We start from the raw sequence: 19,464 nt of genomic DNA, 5'->3' as shown, positions 1-19,464 counted from the left end.
TAAAATTGTTTTCCCAGCATCGAGTCTGCTGTGGATGAAATTCTTTTTTTTTTTCCTTTCTTTTTAAATTTTTTAAAAATAAATTTATTTTTTATTGGTGTTCAATTTACCAACATACAGAATACACCCAGTGCTCATCCCGTCAAGTGCCCCCCTCAGTGCCCGTAACCCATTCTCCCAACCCCCGGCCCTCCACCCCTTCCACCACCCCTAGTTCGTTTCCCTGACTTAAGAGTCTTTTTTTTTTAATAAATTAATTTTTATTGGTGTTCAATTTACCAACATACAGTATAACACCCAGTGTTCATCCCGTCAAGTGTCCACCTCAGTGCCCGTCACCCATTCACTCCCACCCCCCGCCCTCCTCCCCCTCCAACAACCCTAGTTCGTTTCCCAGAGTTAGGAGTCTTTATGTTCTGTGTCCCTTTCTGATATTTCCCACACATTTCTTCTCCCTTCCCTTCTATTCCCTTTCACTATTATGTATATTCCCCAAATGAATGAGAACATACACTGTTTGTCCTTCTCTGATTGACTTACTTCACTCAGCATAATACCCTCCAGTTCCATCCACGTTGAAGCAAATGGTGGGTATTTGTCGTTTCTAATGGCTGAGTAATATTCCATTGTATACATAAACCACATCTTCTTTATCCATGCATCTTTCGATGGACACCGAGGCTCCTTCCAATACAAATCAAAACCACAATGAGATACCACCTCACACCAGTGAGAATGGGGAAAATTAACAAGGCAGGAAACCAGAAATGTTGGAGAGGATGTGGAGAAAAGGGAACCCTCTTACACTGTTGGTGGGAAAGTGAAATGGTGCAGCCACCCTGGAAAACTGTGTGGAGTTTCCTCAAAGAGTTAAAAATAAACCTGCCCTATGACCCAGCAATTGCACTGTTGGGGATTTACCCCAAAGATTCAGATGCAATGAAACGCCGGGACACCTGCACCCCGATGTTTAGAGCAGCAATGTCCACAATAGCCAAACTGTGTGTGGATGATATTCTTTAACACACAGGGAAAATGATTTACTGGATGCATAAAATACAAACTCAAATCATTTATAGGAGAATCAGTAGACATAGAATTCCTATGTCCAATTGCTGTCAGTCTCTAAATGCCACTGAACTGTGGTTCTTAGGACAGTCATCGTTTCAGCGGCAGGGCTTTAGAATGCAGATTGTATTCCTTTCCCCTTCTTCGATTTCCCATCTCCTGTGCTGAACAAGTTAATTTGTTCAGCAACATTTGCGTGGTGCCTTTCCCTCCCCCGATCTCTGAGGACATTTTATAAACATAGAGGCTCTTACCCACTCGGGATGGAGATGAAGGGAACACGATAAGAATTACCCGCCCCCTCCACCCTCCCCCCCACCCCCCGTTACGTGTTTTTGCTTTGATACTTACCTGGCCAATTTCATGACCCCAAAATACTATTTTGTCATGATCTTGCCATTTCAACGTTTAGCAGAGGCTTAAGTGGCTTTCACCTAGCTACGAGAAAGCACATTTTCAAGGGGAACATTTCGATCTGATGTGTTGATGCAAAACACTTGTCTTTCCTAAGTGAAATTATGGGAGAGTTTATTTTTAAGATAGGTAATTCCACTATTAAACAGATTGTATTTGCTTTGGTTCAAACAGCTTTAAAAAGGGGTAGAATTTGAAAGCACTGTTTCTCTTGTGAGTTTCACAGATAAAGCGCTGACCCTGAAGAAGAACAGAAGTGTCCTGTTTTGCTGTTCTCCTGGGGTGGGCTTTGCAGGGATTATGTCTGACCTCCGTGAGCCATGGCTTGTGTCTGTCTCTCTTTCAGGTTATTTTGCTCGAGTTCATGGCGTCAGTCAGCTTATCAAGGCATTTTTCTACGGAAGACAGAATGTCACTGTCAGATTCCTAATCTTGGGGCTGGCGTGGATAGCACCTTCTGGAGATTAAAGGTAAATTAAAACTCCCCTTCTTATTTGCCGAATTGTTTTGTTTTGTGAAGGTGCCTGCGTGGCTCAAGAATGTTAAAAATATATTCAGAGGGAATCCAGTGACCGGCTGCCCGTCTCTCGCCCCATCGCCAGCTGCTTGCAGCTGCTGCCACCATCAGCCGCCTACGTGATGTCTCTAGGGCCATAGTGGAGGATGTGCGCCTTGCTTGTCATTCTTTGGTGTTAGAAACAGGGCTTATGATCACACTCCTCCTATACATTTCGTGTGCACGTGTGGAAGAACCCTGCCAGTGGAATTGCTGAGACTGACAGCCCATGCATCGGCCATCTTGACAGTAACTGAGATTTTGTTGTCATCAAGACAGTGTGTTCGGTACAGTTTGGAGATGAGCGAGGCTGGGTGAAGGCACTATGACAGAAAGCCCTTTTGTAGCTATTATTCCCTGATGTGATCCCCCACCTGCTGTGTTAGGGATCAAGAACAGGTATCATTACACTCACTCACAGGAAAGGGGACGGTCCCGTTAGTGGCGGAACCAGGACCGAGCACCGGTCTTTGATTCCCGGCTAGAATCGTAGCTGCCCACCTTTTCCCTCCAACACCTTCACCGATTGCACCTGCCTTTTTGTAGGTTCATATGGATTTTTCTCAGTTCTTCTATCAGGTCCGTCATGTGGCAGTGATGGGTACGTGCGTTTCCCCAGGTTTCTTGCAGATGTACACCAAGAAAAATCAGTGTGTGGGCCTAACAGTACCCGCATAGGCATTTTGTCCCTAATCAGTTCACCTGATAAGGAAGTCTTTGGTCGTGAGTGCGCCCGACCTTTCTGCTATTCAGGCGGGACCCCAGCAGCCTCAGCACAGCCGGAGTATTCATTGTTTGCCTCTGCACTATTCATTCAGGATAAGATAGCTAACGTTTATGAAGTGCTTGCACGTACGCGACCTCATGAATTAACGTGAGAGCTCTGGGGTGGAAGGGTTAGAGATCGGGAAAGGGGGTGCTGCAGGAGCCTGTGTCTTCCCCAGATTGGGCGGCCAGTGGCGTTGATGCCTGGAACAAACTGTGGACTATAGCTCCGCCACGTCCAGGCTCGGCTCCTGTTCTCTGCACGGAGCCCTGTGGTTGTTCGGTGGGGCGTCTTTGCCGTTCGTGGGGCAGTGGTGCCTTTGTACCTCAGAGACCATCCTGTGGGGGAAGGAACGGGGACAAAGCACAGTGGCAGAATGTGGACCGTGGTAACAGAAGCCACTGGAGAAACGCCTCCTTCGGGCCTGACACCCTTTTGACCTGATCTCGTGATTTGGTTTCTCCCCCTCTGTCATGTAGGTGGGTTAGTAATTAATAAATCTGAGAGTATTATTTCTAAGCAAGGTATGCCGAGACTAGGTACCCCTTCCAAGAAAAAGGTTCTCTGTCAGGAGTGAGGGAGGTGAATAACACAGGGAGGGTCTGGAAGATTTTGTGGAGGTTTTGTTTTGTTTGATAAGTATATTGGTCCAAAGAATTTTTAACAAGTCAAAGTTTGTGGGTTTTTTGTTTTTGAAATTGTATTTATTTATTCATGAGAGACACAGGGAGAGGGAGAGAGACAGGCAGAGGGAGAAGCAGGGTCCCTGCAGGAACCTGATGCAGGACTCGATCCCAGGAGCCCGGGATCATGCCCTGAGCCAAAGCCTGATGCTCAACCACTGAGCCACCCAGGTGCCCCAAATCTAGGTTTCTTGGGGGAAAAAAACATCCTGTTTGCTCTTTGGAGCCCAAGCTCAGTAGGCCATATTTTAGCTTACAACCTATTTTTGTAAGTAAAGCTTTATTGGAAGACGGCCGCTGGCTGCCATTGACCTGCATCTTCCCTATCGCTGCTTTACTACCATGACAGCCGGGTTGAGTAGGTCAGACGGAAGCCGTCTGGCCGGCAAAGGCTGAAATACTTTCTGGCCCTTTACAGCAAGTTTGCTGAGCCCTGTGTTGAGATACATGTACTTCTGTAACAGAGTGGGGAAAATCGCATCTGCCAGTCTTGTTGTCTCATGCACCTTCCACCTCGGATGGTCCCCTGGCGGCACCAGCAGGGGCTAGGCTGCGGGTCACAGGCTTTTTGCTGCCACAGTCGTGGGAGCTCGTCCTATAAGATCTCAGGGGCCCTAGACTGTTGGGGCAGTTGAAGTGTCCCACCTTAAGGCAGTGGACCCTATTAGGACCCAGGAAAGCTGGCACTGCCACAGGCAGAATAAAGGCGGACTGAACCCCTTTGAGGGACCTCGGCTTCTTGGTGTCTCCTGAGTTCTGTTTCCACACAACTGAAGGATCAAGTAGGCGGGGATGGGTCTCGAGTCGGGCAGCCCGTGCCGTGGCCAACCTTTCAGTCTCAGTGATGCCCTTTCTCACCGCTGCCCCTGGCCGCCCTCCAGTAGTGAGGCCCCGTCTTATATGTCTCGTATGACACATGAGTTCCTGGCAAGTGGAGTGTCAGAAGGCTTTAGGGAATCCGAGAATAAAATCCGAAGTGTCACATGCCACAGCCATTTTGCTTCTTTGCCAAGGCCGAGAAAGAAGGTATCTGTTCCTTAGAAGCTCCAGGTGTGCCTTCTGGAAGCTTTCCCTCCACGGTGACCCCTTACTCAGAATTCTAATGAGGGTCAAGTGGCTGATGCATTGGAAAGCCCTTTGTGTATCATTTCTTTCTTTTTTTTGTTTTAAGATTTTAAAAGTTATTTGAGAGAGAGTGAGCCAGGGGGAGGGGCAGAGGGGGAGATAGAATCCTGAAGCAGACTCCTCCCTGAGCATGGAGCCCATCTTGAGACTCGATGCCAGGACCCTGAGATCATGATCTGAACCAGAATCAAGAGTCAGCCTCTCAGTTGACTGAGCTACCCAGGTGGCCCAAGGGGGAAAGCTCTGTATGATAAAGTAAGAAGTCCTATAGGAGATGTAGGATCATATACTGTCCCTGATTTGCTTTTAATTGTTCTCATTGTCTTTGGAGATTTTAGACCGTCCTTAACCTTTCATATCGTGTGAGTACAGTTCTTGAAGGGTGCTGTCGAGTTTCCTTGCAAAAGTTATGTCCTCGTATGCCCTCAGCATTTCCTCCAGATCCCTTCAGATAGCTCGTCCGTCCTCGTGCTCTGCAGACAGGCGAGCATGTGTGGGGATTCTGAGCATGAATGGTTGAGGTGGGTGAGCTTATCTCCTCAGGATGTGTCAGGAAACGGTCTTTTTGTCTGTTATCCTGTCCCCCCCGTCTCCCTCCCCTCCTTTCCCCCACACTAGATCCCCTGAGATTTGCCACCTGGGTTGGGGCTAACTGAATCTCACAGTTCTGACACTTGCCTTCAGGGTCCCCTCCCACAAAGAAATGCTTGCTCATGCCTCCTGCCCCCTTCATGCTGTGGGGGGGGGGCGCCCCCACCCCCCACTGCCCTACCTATCCCTGCTTCCCATAACTTGATACTATCTATGTGTGGGGGGCTCTTCCCTGTGTAGTTGCTCAAGTCAGAAACGATTGTGTCCTCCTGACCCCTGCTTATCCTTTAGCCAGCCAGCACCTGCGAAGCCACCAGCGGATTCTGGACACCAGCAACTGTCTCTCTTTGTCTTTTTTTTTCCCCCTTTAAATCAGTGGTTCTGTGTTCCTGGAATATAAGTACAGGTGGACATGGGGGTGTTGAAAGGAAACATGGGGGGGGATGCCGAACAAGTCACCGGGTTGTAGGGAGCCTTGTTTCTTGCCAGGCCTAAGGGGTGTGAGGAGCTACTGCAGGCAGTACTCGGTGTGCCATTTGAAAAGGCCAGAAAGGCCAGTCTGTGCAGTTGGTGAGCTGAGGAGAGAATGCGTTCAAGAATAGTCATCAGTGCTGAGTGAGTGATTGGACACAACAGATGGAGAGTATGTGCTCGGATGGCCGGGGGGTGACCAGGCTGGGTATGCAGAAGGGGGAGCAGGGCTGTGTGTGTGTGTGTGTGTGTGTGTGTGTGTGTGTGTGTGTACGTGTGTGTATGTCTGCATATGAGTAATTGTGTCTCTCTCTGTGTCTATGTGTCTGTGTCTCTGTGTGTGTCTCTTGTGTCTGTGTGCGGGTCCTTGTGTGTCTGTATGTTTGTGTGTTTGTCTCAGTGTGTGTGTGTTTGTGTGTCTCTGAATATGTGTGTTTCTGTGTGTATGCATGTCTATGTGTCTGTGTGTGTGGCTTTCACACTTATGAAAGCCCGCCCATGGCTCTTACCAAGGCAGGCCATTGTGAGTGTCACTCGTGCTTTTATTTCCTCATTAATCCTCACAGCCCCGTGAGGTGCGGTCATTTTGTCTACTGTACACCTGAGAAAGCTTGGCCCAGGGAGTTTAGTGACTTCCAGGAGTTCACAGCAGACACGTGGTGGAGCTGGGATCCGAACCCCATTCTCCGGCTCCAGAGGGACTGCCCTTTACCCCCAACCCTGCTCTCCAAAGTCACCTGAAAAATACACTCCTGACCGTATTGTTCCTGATTTAAAACCTTGAAATCTACCCCGTTGCCGTTTGAGGCCTAGTACTCATACATGAAGATGATCCGTAAGTTGTATGAGTGAATACATACCTAGAGAACTTACTGTGTATTTTTCCTCAGGATGAGGATCTTCTCCCAAGTAAATATTTTGAAGTCAACTTTCCAATGATAGTCACGAGAAAGCTGCATGGCATCAGGCAAGCCATCACGTCCTCTGGCTTGGAGCAGAGGGCAGAGCCGGGTAGATTCAGAGGTGGCATTCAGTAGGGGCCAGTCTGAATTCCAGAGACCTCATCTTAGGGGACTCTTCCTTTTGACCCTCCTCCCCGCCCACTTTCTTGCTGGCCTTGGGATGCTCATTCTAGCCTGTCGAGCAGTCTTCACAATGAAATACACCCTGCCTTGTGACTGTTCTGTTCGTTAACGGCATTCCCTGAACACTTGAAAGATATGACCTACAGTAGTTTCATCACCTGGGTTTTTAATGTATATTTTGTCTACTTCTTTATCTCCAAGGCATAGAAGGATGCCCGACCCAGAGCACATGCATAGTAAACATTCTTTGAGTGAATGAGTGGAAGGCTGAAGGTAGTCGCTTACTCCAAATGAGATATTATAGGGTCCATCCTGAGTCCAGGTTTTAAGGAGTTTGCACAGTTGTAGATGATGAGATCTCTCCGAGGATCTTTTGTAGCACCATGTGAAATACTTCACTTGGATCATCTCATTTGGTCCTCAGAGCAGACTCAAGAATTCTGGTGGGGAAACCGAGGCTCAAAGCAGTTAAGCTAATTTCTCTCCAGGTACCTGTCGAGGAAGAGGTGGAGCTGACATTTGAACCCTGGCCTCAAGCCCAAGGCCAAGGTTTCTCACCTATACTCCTTTACCTCTTTTTAAGTTAGTGATTTTTAAAAAAGATTTTATTTATTTATTCATGACAGACAGAGAGAGAAGCAGAGACCTATGCAGGGGGAGAAGCAGACTCCCTGTGGGGAGCCCGATGTGGGATTTGATCCCAGGGCCCTAGGATCCTGACCTGAGCCCAAGGTAGATGCTCAACCGCTGAGCCACCCAGGCAGCCGTGAATTAGTGATTTAAAGAAAATCCCAAGTCTTACGCTAAAAAAAAATTATGTGTTTATTTTAAAAGGTTTTATTTATTTATTTGAGAGAGAGAGAGAGAAAAAATACAAGCAAGGGGAGGGGCATAGGCAGAGGGAGAAGAAGATACCCCACCCATCCACTGAGCAGGGAGCCTGATGTGGGGCTCAATCCCAGAACGAGCGAGTGACTTAGAGGACAAGTTGATGGCAAGGAAGGAAGCTGAGGAAAAAAGAGAAAAATAATGAAAAGACCATGAGGAAAGGTTAAAGGGAATAGATGACAGCCTCAGAGGGAAAAATCTACATTTAGTTGGGGTTCCAGAGGGCGCCGAGAGGGACAGAGGACCAGAAAGCATATTTGAACAAATCATAGCTGAGAACTTCTCTAATCTGGGGAGGGAAACAGGCAGGCATTCAGATCCGGGAGACAGAGAGGTCCCCACCTAAAATCAATAAGAACCGTTCACCTTGACATTTAATAGTGAAACTTTCAAATTCCAAAGATAAAGAGAAAATCCTGAAAGCAGCAAGAGACAAGAGATCCCTAACTTACATGGGGAGAAACATTAGATTAACAGCAGACCTCTCCCCAGAGACCTGGCAGGCCAGAAAGGGCTGGCAGGATGTATTCTGGGTCCTAAATGAGAAGAACATGCAGCCAAGAATATTTTGTCCAGCAAGGGTCTCGTTCAGAATAGGAGGAGAGATAAAGAGCTTCCAAGATAGGCAGAAACTGAAAGAATATGTGACCACCAGACCAGCTCCGCAAGAAATATTAAAGGGGACCGAGTAAAAGAAAGAGGACGCCCAAAGAAATCCAGAAAAAGAGGGACTGGATAGGCATTATGATGACACGAAATTCCTATCTTTTAATAGGCACTCTGAACGTGAATGGGCTTCATGACCCCATCAAGAGACTCAGGGTTTCAGACTGGATAAAAAAGGAAGACCCATCTATCTGCTGTCTCCAAGAGACTCATTTCAGACCTAAGGACCCCTAAGCATGAAAATGAAAGGTTGGAGAACCATTTACCATTCCAGTGGTCCTCAGAAGAAAGCAGGGGTGGCAATCCTCCTATCAGATAAGTGAAATTTTATCCCAAAGACTGTAGTAGGAGATGAAGAGGGACACTGTATCATACTTGAAGGATCTATCCAACAAGAGGACCTAACACTCACGACTATCTATGCCCCTAGCGTGGGAGCTGCCAGGTATATGAATCAATTAATAGCCAAAGTAAAGACACACTTAGGTAATCATACACTTATACTGGGAGACTTCAACACGGCACTTTCTGCAAATGACAGATCTTCTAAGCACAACATCTCCAAAGAAACAAGAGCTTTAAATGATACACCGGACCAGATGGATTTCACAGATATTTATAGAACTGTACATCCAAACGCAACTGAATACACATTCTTCTCAAGTGCACATGGAACTTTCTCCAGAATAGACTAGTTGAAGTCAACCCCTAGTTGTGTGGATGGTGAGGTTGAGAGTACTTGGAAGAAGGTGGAGGCAGATGTTGATATGCTTCTGTCGCTTTAGAAGCATCTGTCGCTTTATCACCTCCGCTCCTTGCTGAGCCCTTGATTCAGAAACAGCTTGTGATTCAGAGGACTTTGGTCAGTGTTTCCCTGAGGGCCACCCCAAAGGCCCCGTGCAGGCAGGACCAACTCATTTAAGTTGCTGGTGAAGGGCTAGAACTTAATGACACTGGAGTGGAGTTTGGTACTGGAAGCTTGGCTCTCTCAGGCCGCGTGAGGCCTTCAAACATGAGACTATACCGGGGCGGTCATAAAGAACGCCATGAGACAACGTCCGAGAAAGTTCGCCGCCAACTAATCTGCATCCTCTGACAAAGTCCAGAAAAGAGAAACTGAAACTTGAAATCCTTGTGAACATTACCATTGGGAGCAAAAAGCAGGCATTGCCGACCATGAAGCGTCTCCCCCAAGAGGCTGAAGGAGACATTTGTTCTTCTGTCTATTCGCCGTTTTTAATTCTGCAACAGCCTGTGTTTATCACGGAGAACTAAACCCTCCTTTCAATCCGTGTGGATCAGGTGAGGCCATGCCTGAAACAGGATGGAAACATACCAAGGCCTGGCCAGTCACACACAAAGCCACCCTCACTACGCTTGAGAACTGGGATAGTGCTGCTGGGTTTGTCCAATCAAAATGAATTCCAGGAGTCCAATGGAAGGGAGTGACTAGACCAGAGGAGCTCTCCTTTTTGCCAGATTGGGCGGACGTACTCTTGGAGCTGCTGGGACCCATCTTGCCATCTCATGCCGGCTGACGAGGATGCTAATGGGGGAAGGCCAGTGGAGTCAGGAGCACTGGATGTTCGGTTAGGGGGACCGGAGGTTGCACGGTCTTCAGAGAGCTGCTTCTCCCTCTCCTCCTGCCCCTACCCAACCCGCCTTGTGCTCTCACTCTCACACTCTACTAAATAAATAAAATCTTGGGGATCTCTTGGTGGCTCGGCAGTCTAGCGCCTGCCTTTGGCCCAGGGCGGGATCCTGGAGTCCCGGGATCGAGTCCCGCGTAGTGTTCCCAGGATGGAGCCTGCTTCTCCCTCCTCCTGTGTCTCTGCCTCTCGCTCTCGCTCTCACTGTCTACCATAAATAAATAAATAAATAAATAAATAAATAAATAAATAAATAAATAAATAAATAAATAAATAAATAAATAGATGGATAAATAAATCTTAAAAAAATAAATAAACAAAATCTTCCAAAAAAAAAAAAAGGCATACAATCCAACCTCTTTGAGAATTTCTGGAGTCCTGGAGGGTGACATATTTCTTGTTTACAAATTTTACTTAAGCCCATTTTTTTGTTACTTGTGAATGAGACCACGTTGAGTGGGGCTCCCCTCAACAAAAGGCTCTAGAATCTGTTTAAGTGAAAATCATCTTTTGGTGCCCTGAGTGGAAAGCCTTTAGCAACCTCCTCTCCCACTTCCCAGAGTCCATGGACCACCCATTGTATCCGTACGTTGTCTGTGGGCTCCAAATGCAAGAAATATCCGTCCTTGGTCCTGTGCTATGTACCATTAAAGCAGCGATTGTTGGCCACGTGCTGGGCTCTTCTGGAAATGGAGTATCTCACAGCCTCTGAGCCTTGAGATGCAGACATCTGCTATTCTTGCCGTCTTGCTACCTCCACACGCTTAAGAGAGTTACCAAGGTCTTCTTGCCACAGGATGAACCCAAAGTCTGCATATCCCACCTGCAAGCCAGAGTGGCTTCTTCAGTGAACCGTCTGTTGCCAGGTTGCAGGTGCTGAAGGATGTCAGCCCTTCCTTAAACCCATTGGCTGCCCAGGATTCCCTTGGGATCAGCTGAGTGAGCATCCGTGGGACCTCATATATTTTGTTTATGACTACCTCCTGGTCAAGGGCCAACTTCACCTCACCTCCTAAGGAAGCACCTGTCCTACTCCTTAAAAGTCTCAGTCCCAGGTTAGAAGAGATGCCCAGACGTCAGATTCCATTGGGATATAAAGACGGGGATGAAGATTCAATATTAAGTGTTGCCTTGGTTTCGGGTAAAATCCGAGGGTCTGATTCCAAGTTCCCTTCCCCGTCTGCTCCCACAGATAAGGTCCCCTGGCCAAACAGCACTCCTTATCGCAGGGACCAGGTACAGTTTATCCATAAATAGTAAGCTCCGGTCCCCTGGCAGCCTGAGGAATGATCCAGCAAGCCAGTCATAGCTTCCTGCAGGATCTAGGGCTCACCTTCACTCTCGTCTGCCCCCCACAGCCCTTGTTCATTCTGTTCCCAGATGCAACCGTCCCGTGGCCCTGCATGGGGTGTGTGTCACTCTCCCCTGGGTCGTGAGTATGTGTGGTTAATAAATTACTGTCGAGAGCTCATGTGTTCACCATCCGGGAATCCTGTGAACCTTAGGGTGGAAATAGCTGTCTTCACCAATGGGTGAAGAGGAGGAAAAGGAAATCCTTCTGGTCTGCAGCTTTTTCAAGGCATTCCCCTTGATGATGAGGCTCCTGGACTTGAAGTGTTTTGGGTTAATAATCTGTTGGGAGCTTGCACGAGTTCACAGGTGGCTGGAGGGATAGCCTTTATGTGAATAATGGGCTGCTGGGAAGGTCCCAAAGGCGCGGGCTTGGATGGTCTGTTACAGTTTAAACTCCCCCTAAAATAAGCCCAGCAGGGAAGTAACATCCGATTTTCACCTTAGTTCACCCTGCCAGCAAGGTGGGGAACAGATTCAAGGGAGGCCAAGAGTGGAACCAGCAAGTTCACTGGGGGGTCGCTTGCATGAGTCCAAGTAAGAGGTAGCAGTAGGTGAACTAGGGCAGTGGGAACAGGAAGGAAGGGAAACAAGGAAGATACTTGGAGGGCTGAAGAAAAAGTAGAATGGAAAATTAGTGGAATGAGATCTTTAAAGAAGTCTGAATGGATCGTTTCCAGGGTACAATGGAACAATTAGCCCTGAGCGGCAAATGAAGATTTGGAATGGCTTCTGGGGAAATGAACAAGGGAGATGACCATGAACATCTGCGTGAACACCCACCTAAATGCTGATCAAGGGGAGCTACTTCAAAAATTCAGGGTACATTCATAAACTGCTGAGTTTCTTTTTAAAGACTAAGTAGGAATGGGTTCACATTTGGAAAGGTCTCTAAAGCAGATTAAAGTTACAAAACAGCAAGTCAGAGAATGGCATACTCCCACATAGACATATATCTCTAATAGGCCCGAGAGAAGTCAGGTTACTCAGAGACGGATTTCCCAGGCAACAGAAAAAGCCCTGGGGAAAAATAATTAGAAGTGAAGGGAAAAAGAAATGGGACCTAGCTGGGAAATGGGAACTTGAATTTTTTTTTTTAAATTTATTCATCTTGTACTTTTGAGCATGCCATGCACCTCCTCTCTCATACAAGGAGTACGCGCTCGTGTGTTTGACAATTTGGGAACATTAAAACCAGTTGAGAGGCCCCTGGGTGGCTCAGTGGTTGAGCACCTGCCTTTGGCTCAGGTCCTGATCCCAAGGTCCTGGGATGGAGTCCCGCATCAGGCTCCCCCGCAGGGAGCCTGCTTCTCCCTCTGCGGGTGTCTCTGCCTCTCTCATGAATCAAAAAATAAGACCTTAAAAAAAATAAAAACAAGTCGATGTTTTCATTCCCCGAGGTATCCGTAGGTACGTGCTCCTTGTTAAAAGAGAGAGAGAGAGAGAGAGAGAGAGAGAGAGAGAGAGAGAAAACATTACCAACACTATTGGAAGTATCCGTTGACCACAGCCTCCTAACCGAAACCCCCACCCATGTCCTCTCTCATGAGAAGTAAGCCCTCTTTGAAGTTGGCAAATACATATGTCTGCATTCAGTAAAAGACACTTTAAAAGAAGTAATATAAGAATATGTTTATTAAGCTGAAAGCAAAAACTGCAACTGTATGGTACGTTTTGCAAAAGGCTCTCTTGGGATAAGGTACACACACAGTGACGTGTGTTCTTCGACGCGCTGTCTGGTCTCGGGCCTGAGACTCCTCTATTGGTTTGAGAGGCCTCTGGCCGCAATCCCAACCTTGCTGGCAGGTGAGAGTATCAAGGGTGTGTATGTGGGTAAAGCATTAGTGACAGCATTCAGGAGAAGATGCTGTGATCCATCAGTTTCCGGTCCACGTGGGTCAGTAAGAGAGACAGCTGTGGCGCGGGGCTTCGCAGCTTTCTTTGGGGGTGTGGATCCCAGGGTGATTGTCTGCCGTGGTGGGCCTTTTTTCTTAGTGCCTTTTCCTTTTCCTACCGAATCTGGAGGCTTCTTGTCAGGAGCAGAGGGACTGCGTGGCGGAAGAGCTAAATCGGATTCCCCTTCTAGAAAGTTGACAAAAAGCCCCGCAAAGGAGCTCTTGGGCGTCGGTTGGGGATCTGGCCTCACGGGGGGCTTGGGGGTACTTTTGGATCCAAGCCCCCCGGTCATGCATCTGATAACCCCACCTTGCTCTTCACTGCAAAGCTGCCGCACGTCTTCCTCCTTGATCCCTAGGGTGCCGCTCATCAACTGCAGTGCTTCGCGGCGATCCCTCTGAGGTGCCCGAAAACATCCCAGTAAGAGTCTCCTTACTAGGGTTTTGTCCACCATTCCTTCAGAGCTACTTACGAGGTTCATCAGTTTCTTCTGCGTATCATCCAGTACTTCCTGCTGGACCTCGTTTCGTTTTCGGAGTTCCTCCAGTTCGTCTTCCTTCAGGTCCAAGACGGTGTTTGTTTTAGTTAGTCGTGCCTGTAAGGACTTCAGTTTTCCTTCTAGAGTATCTGTCTTGTCCATCCACTCGGCCACCTCCGACTTGAGACTGGCTAGTGTTTGAGCATACTGCTTTCCTTGTTCCTGCGAGGCAGAAAGCTGCGCCGCGGTTTCCTCTTTCTGTCGGGTGATAACGTGCAGCTGCTCCCGCAGGGACTCCACCTGCATTCTGGCCTGGTGGGTTGCACTTGCCGTGGCATTGCAGGACACCACCAGCTTTTCCTCCAACGCCGCGACTTCTTTCCGTAGCTTAGCCACTTTGTCTTCTGCCAGCAGAGACTCACGCTGACGAGTGTCCTCCGATTCTACAGCGCGGCGACGCGTTCTCTCCAGCTCCTGGTTTAGGTGTAATTCCTTGTCACGCAGCTGCTGAAGCTCATCCTGGAGGGCACCGTTTTCCATCTGTTTGCGTTTCAGCGCCAACAGGACTCCGTCCCTCTCCTGCTGAAACACGACCGCCTTTTCCTGTGCCGACGTAACTGCATCTATAAGCTGATTCGGTTCCCCGGCCTCGCCCTCTTCTCGCTCTTTCAGTAGTTGCTCCAAAGCAAGTGCCTTCTCTTTGATCGCAGCGTGGCGGGATTCCTCCTCTTGCCACATCCTCGAAAGCCTCATATTGGTCTCTTGCAATGCCTGCCTTTCTGCTTCCTTTTCCCTAGATGACTCCGCTGTTTTTTCCTTTTCCTCTTTCAGTTGACACACGTCCATCTCAAGATCGGCTATCCTCTCCTTCAGGTTTCTCACCGCCTGCCTCAAAAGCTCATTTTCACTCACTTGGCCAGTGAAGTCCTCCATTAAGGAATGCAACTCCTCGCTTTTCGCCTGGATCAGGAGCTCTTTAGCCTGGATTAAGTTCTGTAGAACCTCCTCCTTCTCCCTTAGCTGCTGGATTTCGGAATCAGCGCGTTCGTGTGCTTTGCGTTCGAGTTCTGACGTGGCAGCAGCGCAATCCATCAATCTCTGGTTATCTTCCTGCAGGGTTCGAATCGTGGTCTCTCGGTCTTGCACTGACTTTCTCAGCTCTTCCACCTCCTCTTGGAGCCACGGAGGAGACTCCGTCGCTGAGTCCGATTTAAAGGCCTTCAGAGGTTCCTCCGACTCTGAGGACTCGGTGGAGGGCTGGAGGCAACTCACGTCAGGCTTCCCCAGGAGGTGATCCTGGGCGTTGCAAAGCTCCCCGATGCTGAGCTGAATTTGTGCCAGTTCCTTCTCCAGATTCCTTAGCTTGTTCTCATTCCCTCTGTAATCTCTGATCACGTCCGTATAGGTCGTCTCTAGCTCAGAGTCCCCGTTGATGTTGGTTAAAGCCCGCACCTGCTGTTGTCGAAGAAGCTCCTGAAGCCGGGGTGACTCACGCTTCATATTTTGTACTGTGGCCGTCACCTGCTGCCTCCACTCTTCCATTATCTTCACTCGCTGCCTGAATGTGTCTCGTTCCTCGAGAAGCTCCTTGAACCGATCCATGGGAACACCTCGAACCTCATTAGCAGTGCTGGATGTTTGCAGAATTGTCAATAAAGTCTGACACTTCTGTTTTAAGGCGTCGACTTCGAGGTCTCTCTCTCGAATAATGTGGGATAAATGCTGAATCGTTTCTCTAAACACATCCTGATCGCGATTTTCAGTTCGAGTGGCCAGCTTTTTATTTTCCTCTTGCATTTTCCTGAGGTCTGTTTCTCTAGACGCAATTATATCTATCACTTTGTGATACTCTCTCTTCAGATTGCTATTCTCTCTCGTTTTGTCCTCTAAGACAGCCAGTACTCGTTGGCTTTGCAAAGCAGACTCTTGCAACTGCTGCTGAAGCTGTTCTACGTGCTGGCCGTGAGAAGCCGCAGATATTCTGCTCCGAAGACCCTGAATCTCTGCATCTTTTTGCTCGATAATCTGAGTTAGTTTCCCGATCTCATCTTGGGACGGCGGATCAATCTGTTCAGTCAGCCGGATGTTCTTTTCAGCTAGAAGCTTCACTTCCAGTTCTTGGTCTTTTACTCCTTGTGCTAATCTTTCCGTTTCGGCTTTGAAGAAATCGTGCTTTTCACTTTGGTTTTCTATACTAAGATGCTGCCTTGTTGTGACTTGGACAACGTCAGAAGGTTGTGTTGCAGCGTGCTGGCCTGGGTCGGCCAACTGGGCTTTAATGCGTTCTACTGTGTCTTGCAAATTCTGAATCTCCTCGTCTTTGGTGGAAAGGAGCCGGGCATGCTCACTGGTCATCTGCTCCTGCTGGCCTTTAAGATCGTCCACTTCCCGTGTCTGCTCTTCTAAGGAATGAAGCAGCCGTATCTTACCCTGCTGTTGATCGTTAATGATCTTCTGTTGTTGTTTTATTTCGTCTTCGAGGTCAACTCTTAATTCATTCAGCTGCAACACCTCACACTCTAGTTCCACGATATCATCTAGGAGTTTAGGTAAAGCCTGACTCTGACGTTTTAGTCGCTCTAGTTCTTCTTTCAGGTGAGTATTTTCTTTGATCATGCATGTGAGGGATGTGTCTTTTTCCTCCACGGTTTGCTGTAAAATTTCATTTCTTTTTAAGGCTTGGGTATACTTTTCCAGGTCCTCTGGAAGCTCTGGACTTCCCTTAAGACTGTCAATACAAATATCTTTCTCCTTCACTACTTGTGTCAATTGCTTCTGTACCTCCAAAACATAGGCCAGAATTTCCTGGGTTTCTTGATGGTCGGCATCCATTTGCTCGAGACTCTTGTTGAGGTGTAATATTTCGACGTCCTTCTCTTGACTCACTTGAATGAAGTGGGCATGCTCCAGAGGTGAGGCCGAATGATCCGGGTTATGTGTGCTTGACAACTCTTTGATGGTCTGATCGTACTTGTTTGTTGCTTCCAAAAGCTTCTTTTCAGCCTGACACAATGTGGCTATTAAGTGTCCTTTATCTATTTTTAAAGCCCTCAGAGCGGTGTTTTTTCCCAGAGAATCCTCATTGCTACGGAGAATAGATTGCTGATGTCTTGTATCTTTGAGCGCCAAAACCAACTTCTGGTTCTCCTCTCTGAGATCCGTGCTGTGTTTGTTTAAATTGTCATTCAGCCGCTCCATTTCGGAAACCTTTTGTTCCAGCCTTCTAAGCTCAGTTTCCCTTTCTTTATCTAAGTCATCTTCCGAATGACTGGGAGACTCTTGCTTGAGAGACTCCATTAGCTCCTCTGTGGCACTACAGAGGGCCTTCTCGTTTTGTTTGCTATGTTCCTGAGGTTCAAAGCTCCCCTGGATGTTGAAGTGACATATTTCTGACTGATCTGGCCGATGCAAATCATTAGCAGCCAATCCACTGTGAATTGACCTTTGTTTCTGCACATCTAACTCTGTAGTCGCGTTCGTCTCATCCTCAAGTTGACAAGCTCTCTTTTCTTCCTCATTGACCTCTTGTCTTAGTTTAATGGTGATGCCACTGCCTTCATTTTCTTGTTGCGGTAGCTGGCCTTCCATCGAAGCCCTGGGCAGTGTGGTCCCATTCTGTCTATACGGTTCCCCTGACGCTGCTACCAGGGATTCCTCCTCAGTTGTCCTCTGATTGAAGTTTTGTTCGTTGGCCTCCGGGTCACATCTTGACGGGTTTACTTCTGAATGCGAGGTGCTGTCTCCTGGAGCTGTGCGTTCAGTGGCTTCTTGCTCCTTGTTCACTTTAGAAAGCGGCGGTTGAAGTTCTTCCTTTCCTTGGCTTAACGATGAATTCTCTTGCCCCACAATGTGGACTCGCTCTGGAAGTTTCAGATTGTCTTCCGCGAGATCATTGTCCTGGTTTGCGCTACACAGTCTCATTGTTTCCTTTTCAGCATCGGACAGTGCTTCCTGCAGTCCGAACACTTCTTCCACTGGTGTACTTTTTGAAAGAGCGCTCTCCTGCGTGACTCCTGCATCACTTCTCTTCGAAACAGAAGGCTGCAGTTCACACTCCTCGATCTTGTCTTTCTTTTCTTCGTGTGTCTGGTCCTGTCCTCTCCTCAAAACATCTCTTTCACTTTCTGCAGAAGATAGTTGGTCACTTAGGGATTGTATTCTTTCTTCAAGTTCTTCCATTTTCCTGGTAGACACTGCTTTCTCAGTTTGTAGAACTTGAATGGTTTTCTGCAGATCCTCAATTGGAGGGTCACCGGCTACTCTGATTCCACAGGTGTCCTTCCGTAACAGACTTTGCAGTTCTTCAACCTTTTTCTCATGGCCGTTTAATTTTTCGCGGCACCTGCGAATTACGTCTGCGAGCTTCTGCTGGTGGACATTCTGCAGTGCTGCCATTTCAAGTTGGTGATCCTCAATTTCCTTGCTTCGCTTCTGCTCCAGTTCCTTGATGGTATTCTGCAGTTTGCAGATTTTGTGTGGCTCTAGGCTATTTGTTCCCTGCAAGGAAGCCTGGGAAAGACGTTTCCAATGACTGACTTCGGCCTCAAGTCTTAAGACTTCATCTGACAGTCTGTTTATTTCTTGCTGTGACCAAATCACGTCAGCAACGTCCGTGGCATCACCGTGGAAAGGTGAAGCGTGATGACCGAAATCGTAACTGGAGGAAGGAGATTCCATGGCTGACAGTTGGCCACCAGCTCCAGAATTTACCCACGGAGCGGCCGACTGAAGCTTCAGCAATTGCTCCTCAGTCACTTGTTGTTTTTCTCTAAGCAGTGCTATTTCTACCTGCTTCTGTTGGAGCTGATGTCGGTAGCTAGCACTTTGCTGCTTTAGTTGAAGCTCTGAAGCTTCATACTTCTCTTCTAGATCACTACACAGAGTTTTAAGTCTCTCATTCTCTGATGTTAAGGTCACCCGACTCACCTCATCCTCCTTTCTCCCAGAGTCAGGTACCTCATCCACCTTTTCCCTTCCCTTCATCAGCACATCTCTGGTGACATTGAAGATGTGGCCAGCGAGGGAAGTCGTACTGCCATCCGCTTGCCCTAGGAGACGGCCTAGGTCAGAGCCCAGGCCACGGGTCCAGGAAAGCATTTGTGCGGGTCGAAGAACTGGTCTGGTCCACTTCACAAAAAGCGTCCAGCCCAGTCGGACTACCCCGCCAAGTGTCCCAGAACTGCTCCCGGTGCAAGGCTAAGAACCCAAAGACAATGATGCGTTTCTAGGCAACGCCCGCCTCGAGTTCCGCTACAGCGGGCCAGGCAGGCCAGGCCGAGGCAAGGCCTCGGGCCTTCTGAAGGCCGTCTGCGGCCCCCGGCCCTGGTCACGGTCCCCGCCGCGCATCCCCCCGACTGCCCACGCCAGGGCTGGGCCCCTTCCCCTGCTGCCCGCTGCGCTGGCTGTCCCGGGTGGGCCCCAGAGCGTGTGCCCACGTGCACCTGGCCCTCTCCTTCTCCCCGCCTAGTGGTATCCCACTGCACACAGTCCGCGGACTCTGGTTTCCACGCAACATTAGTTTATTAATTGACGTGAAAGGCACACAGTGACACGCGTCCATGCCCCGAGGAGAGCAGATCCCGAGCGCAGAGAGGCGGCCCTCCCGGAGACCTTGGGCATTTCCAGCCTCCAGAGGCTCCCAGGTGTCCCGTCCCGGCCAGCCCTGCAGAGACAGCGTGTCTGTCCCACGCCGGCTTTTGGGGGTTCACCGGCCGCTATGTGCGCCTCTGCCTGTGCCCCACCTGCGGGTGTGCGGCCATAGCCCAGGCAGGAGGTCGT

At 48.6% G+C, this 19,464-nt stretch overlaps 1 protein-coding gene across 1 annotated transcript; it reads right to left on the bottom strand.

Moving 5' to 3' along the window:
- Positions 1–3,024: 3,024 nt before the first annotated feature.
- Positions 3,025–19,032, bottom strand: LOC129519837 (thyroid receptor-interacting protein 11-like). The gene is made up of 7 exons (XM_055340672.1): positions 18,948–19,032; positions 18,613–18,734; positions 17,979–18,183; positions 13,681–17,810; positions 13,518–13,605; positions 9,808–9,859; positions 3,025–3,142 (listed from the first exon to the last, which is right to left on the bottom strand). The coding sequence occupies exons 1-7, from the start codon at positions 19,030–19,032 to the stop codon at positions 3,025–3,027; spliced, it is 4,800 nt and encodes a 1,599-aa protein (XP_055196647.1).
- Positions 19,033–19,464: the final 432 nt, after the last annotated feature.

Source organism: Nyctereutes procyonoides, unplaced genomic scaffold (genome assembly GCF_905146905.1).
Source record: "Nyctereutes procyonoides isolate TBG_1078 unplaced genomic scaffold, NYPRO_anot_genome, whole genome shotgun sequence".
NCBI lineage: Eukaryota > Metazoa > Chordata > Mammalia > Carnivora > Canidae > Nyctereutes > Nyctereutes procyonoides.
The sequence above is the reverse complement of the archived record's forward strand: the minus strand, read 5'-3'. Positions and strand labels throughout refer to the sequence as shown.

What these genes read in the sequence shown, in the direction of transcription:
- LOC129519837 (XM_055340672.1), bottom strand. Translation starts at nt 19,032, where the DNA reads ATGCGCGGCGGGGACCGTGACCAGGGCCGGGGGCCGCAGACGGCCTTC. An exon ending in AGAAGAAACTGATGAACCTC is followed by an intron (nt 13,606 to 13,680) that starts GTAAGTAGCTCT and finishes CGGGCACCTCAG; the next exon opens with AGGGATCGCCGCGAAGCACT. An exon ending in GGGTCCCAGCAGCTCCAAGA is followed by an intron (nt 3,143 to 9,807) that starts GTACGTCCGCCC and finishes CTTCCCCCACAG; the next exon opens with GATGGTCTCTGAGGTACAAA.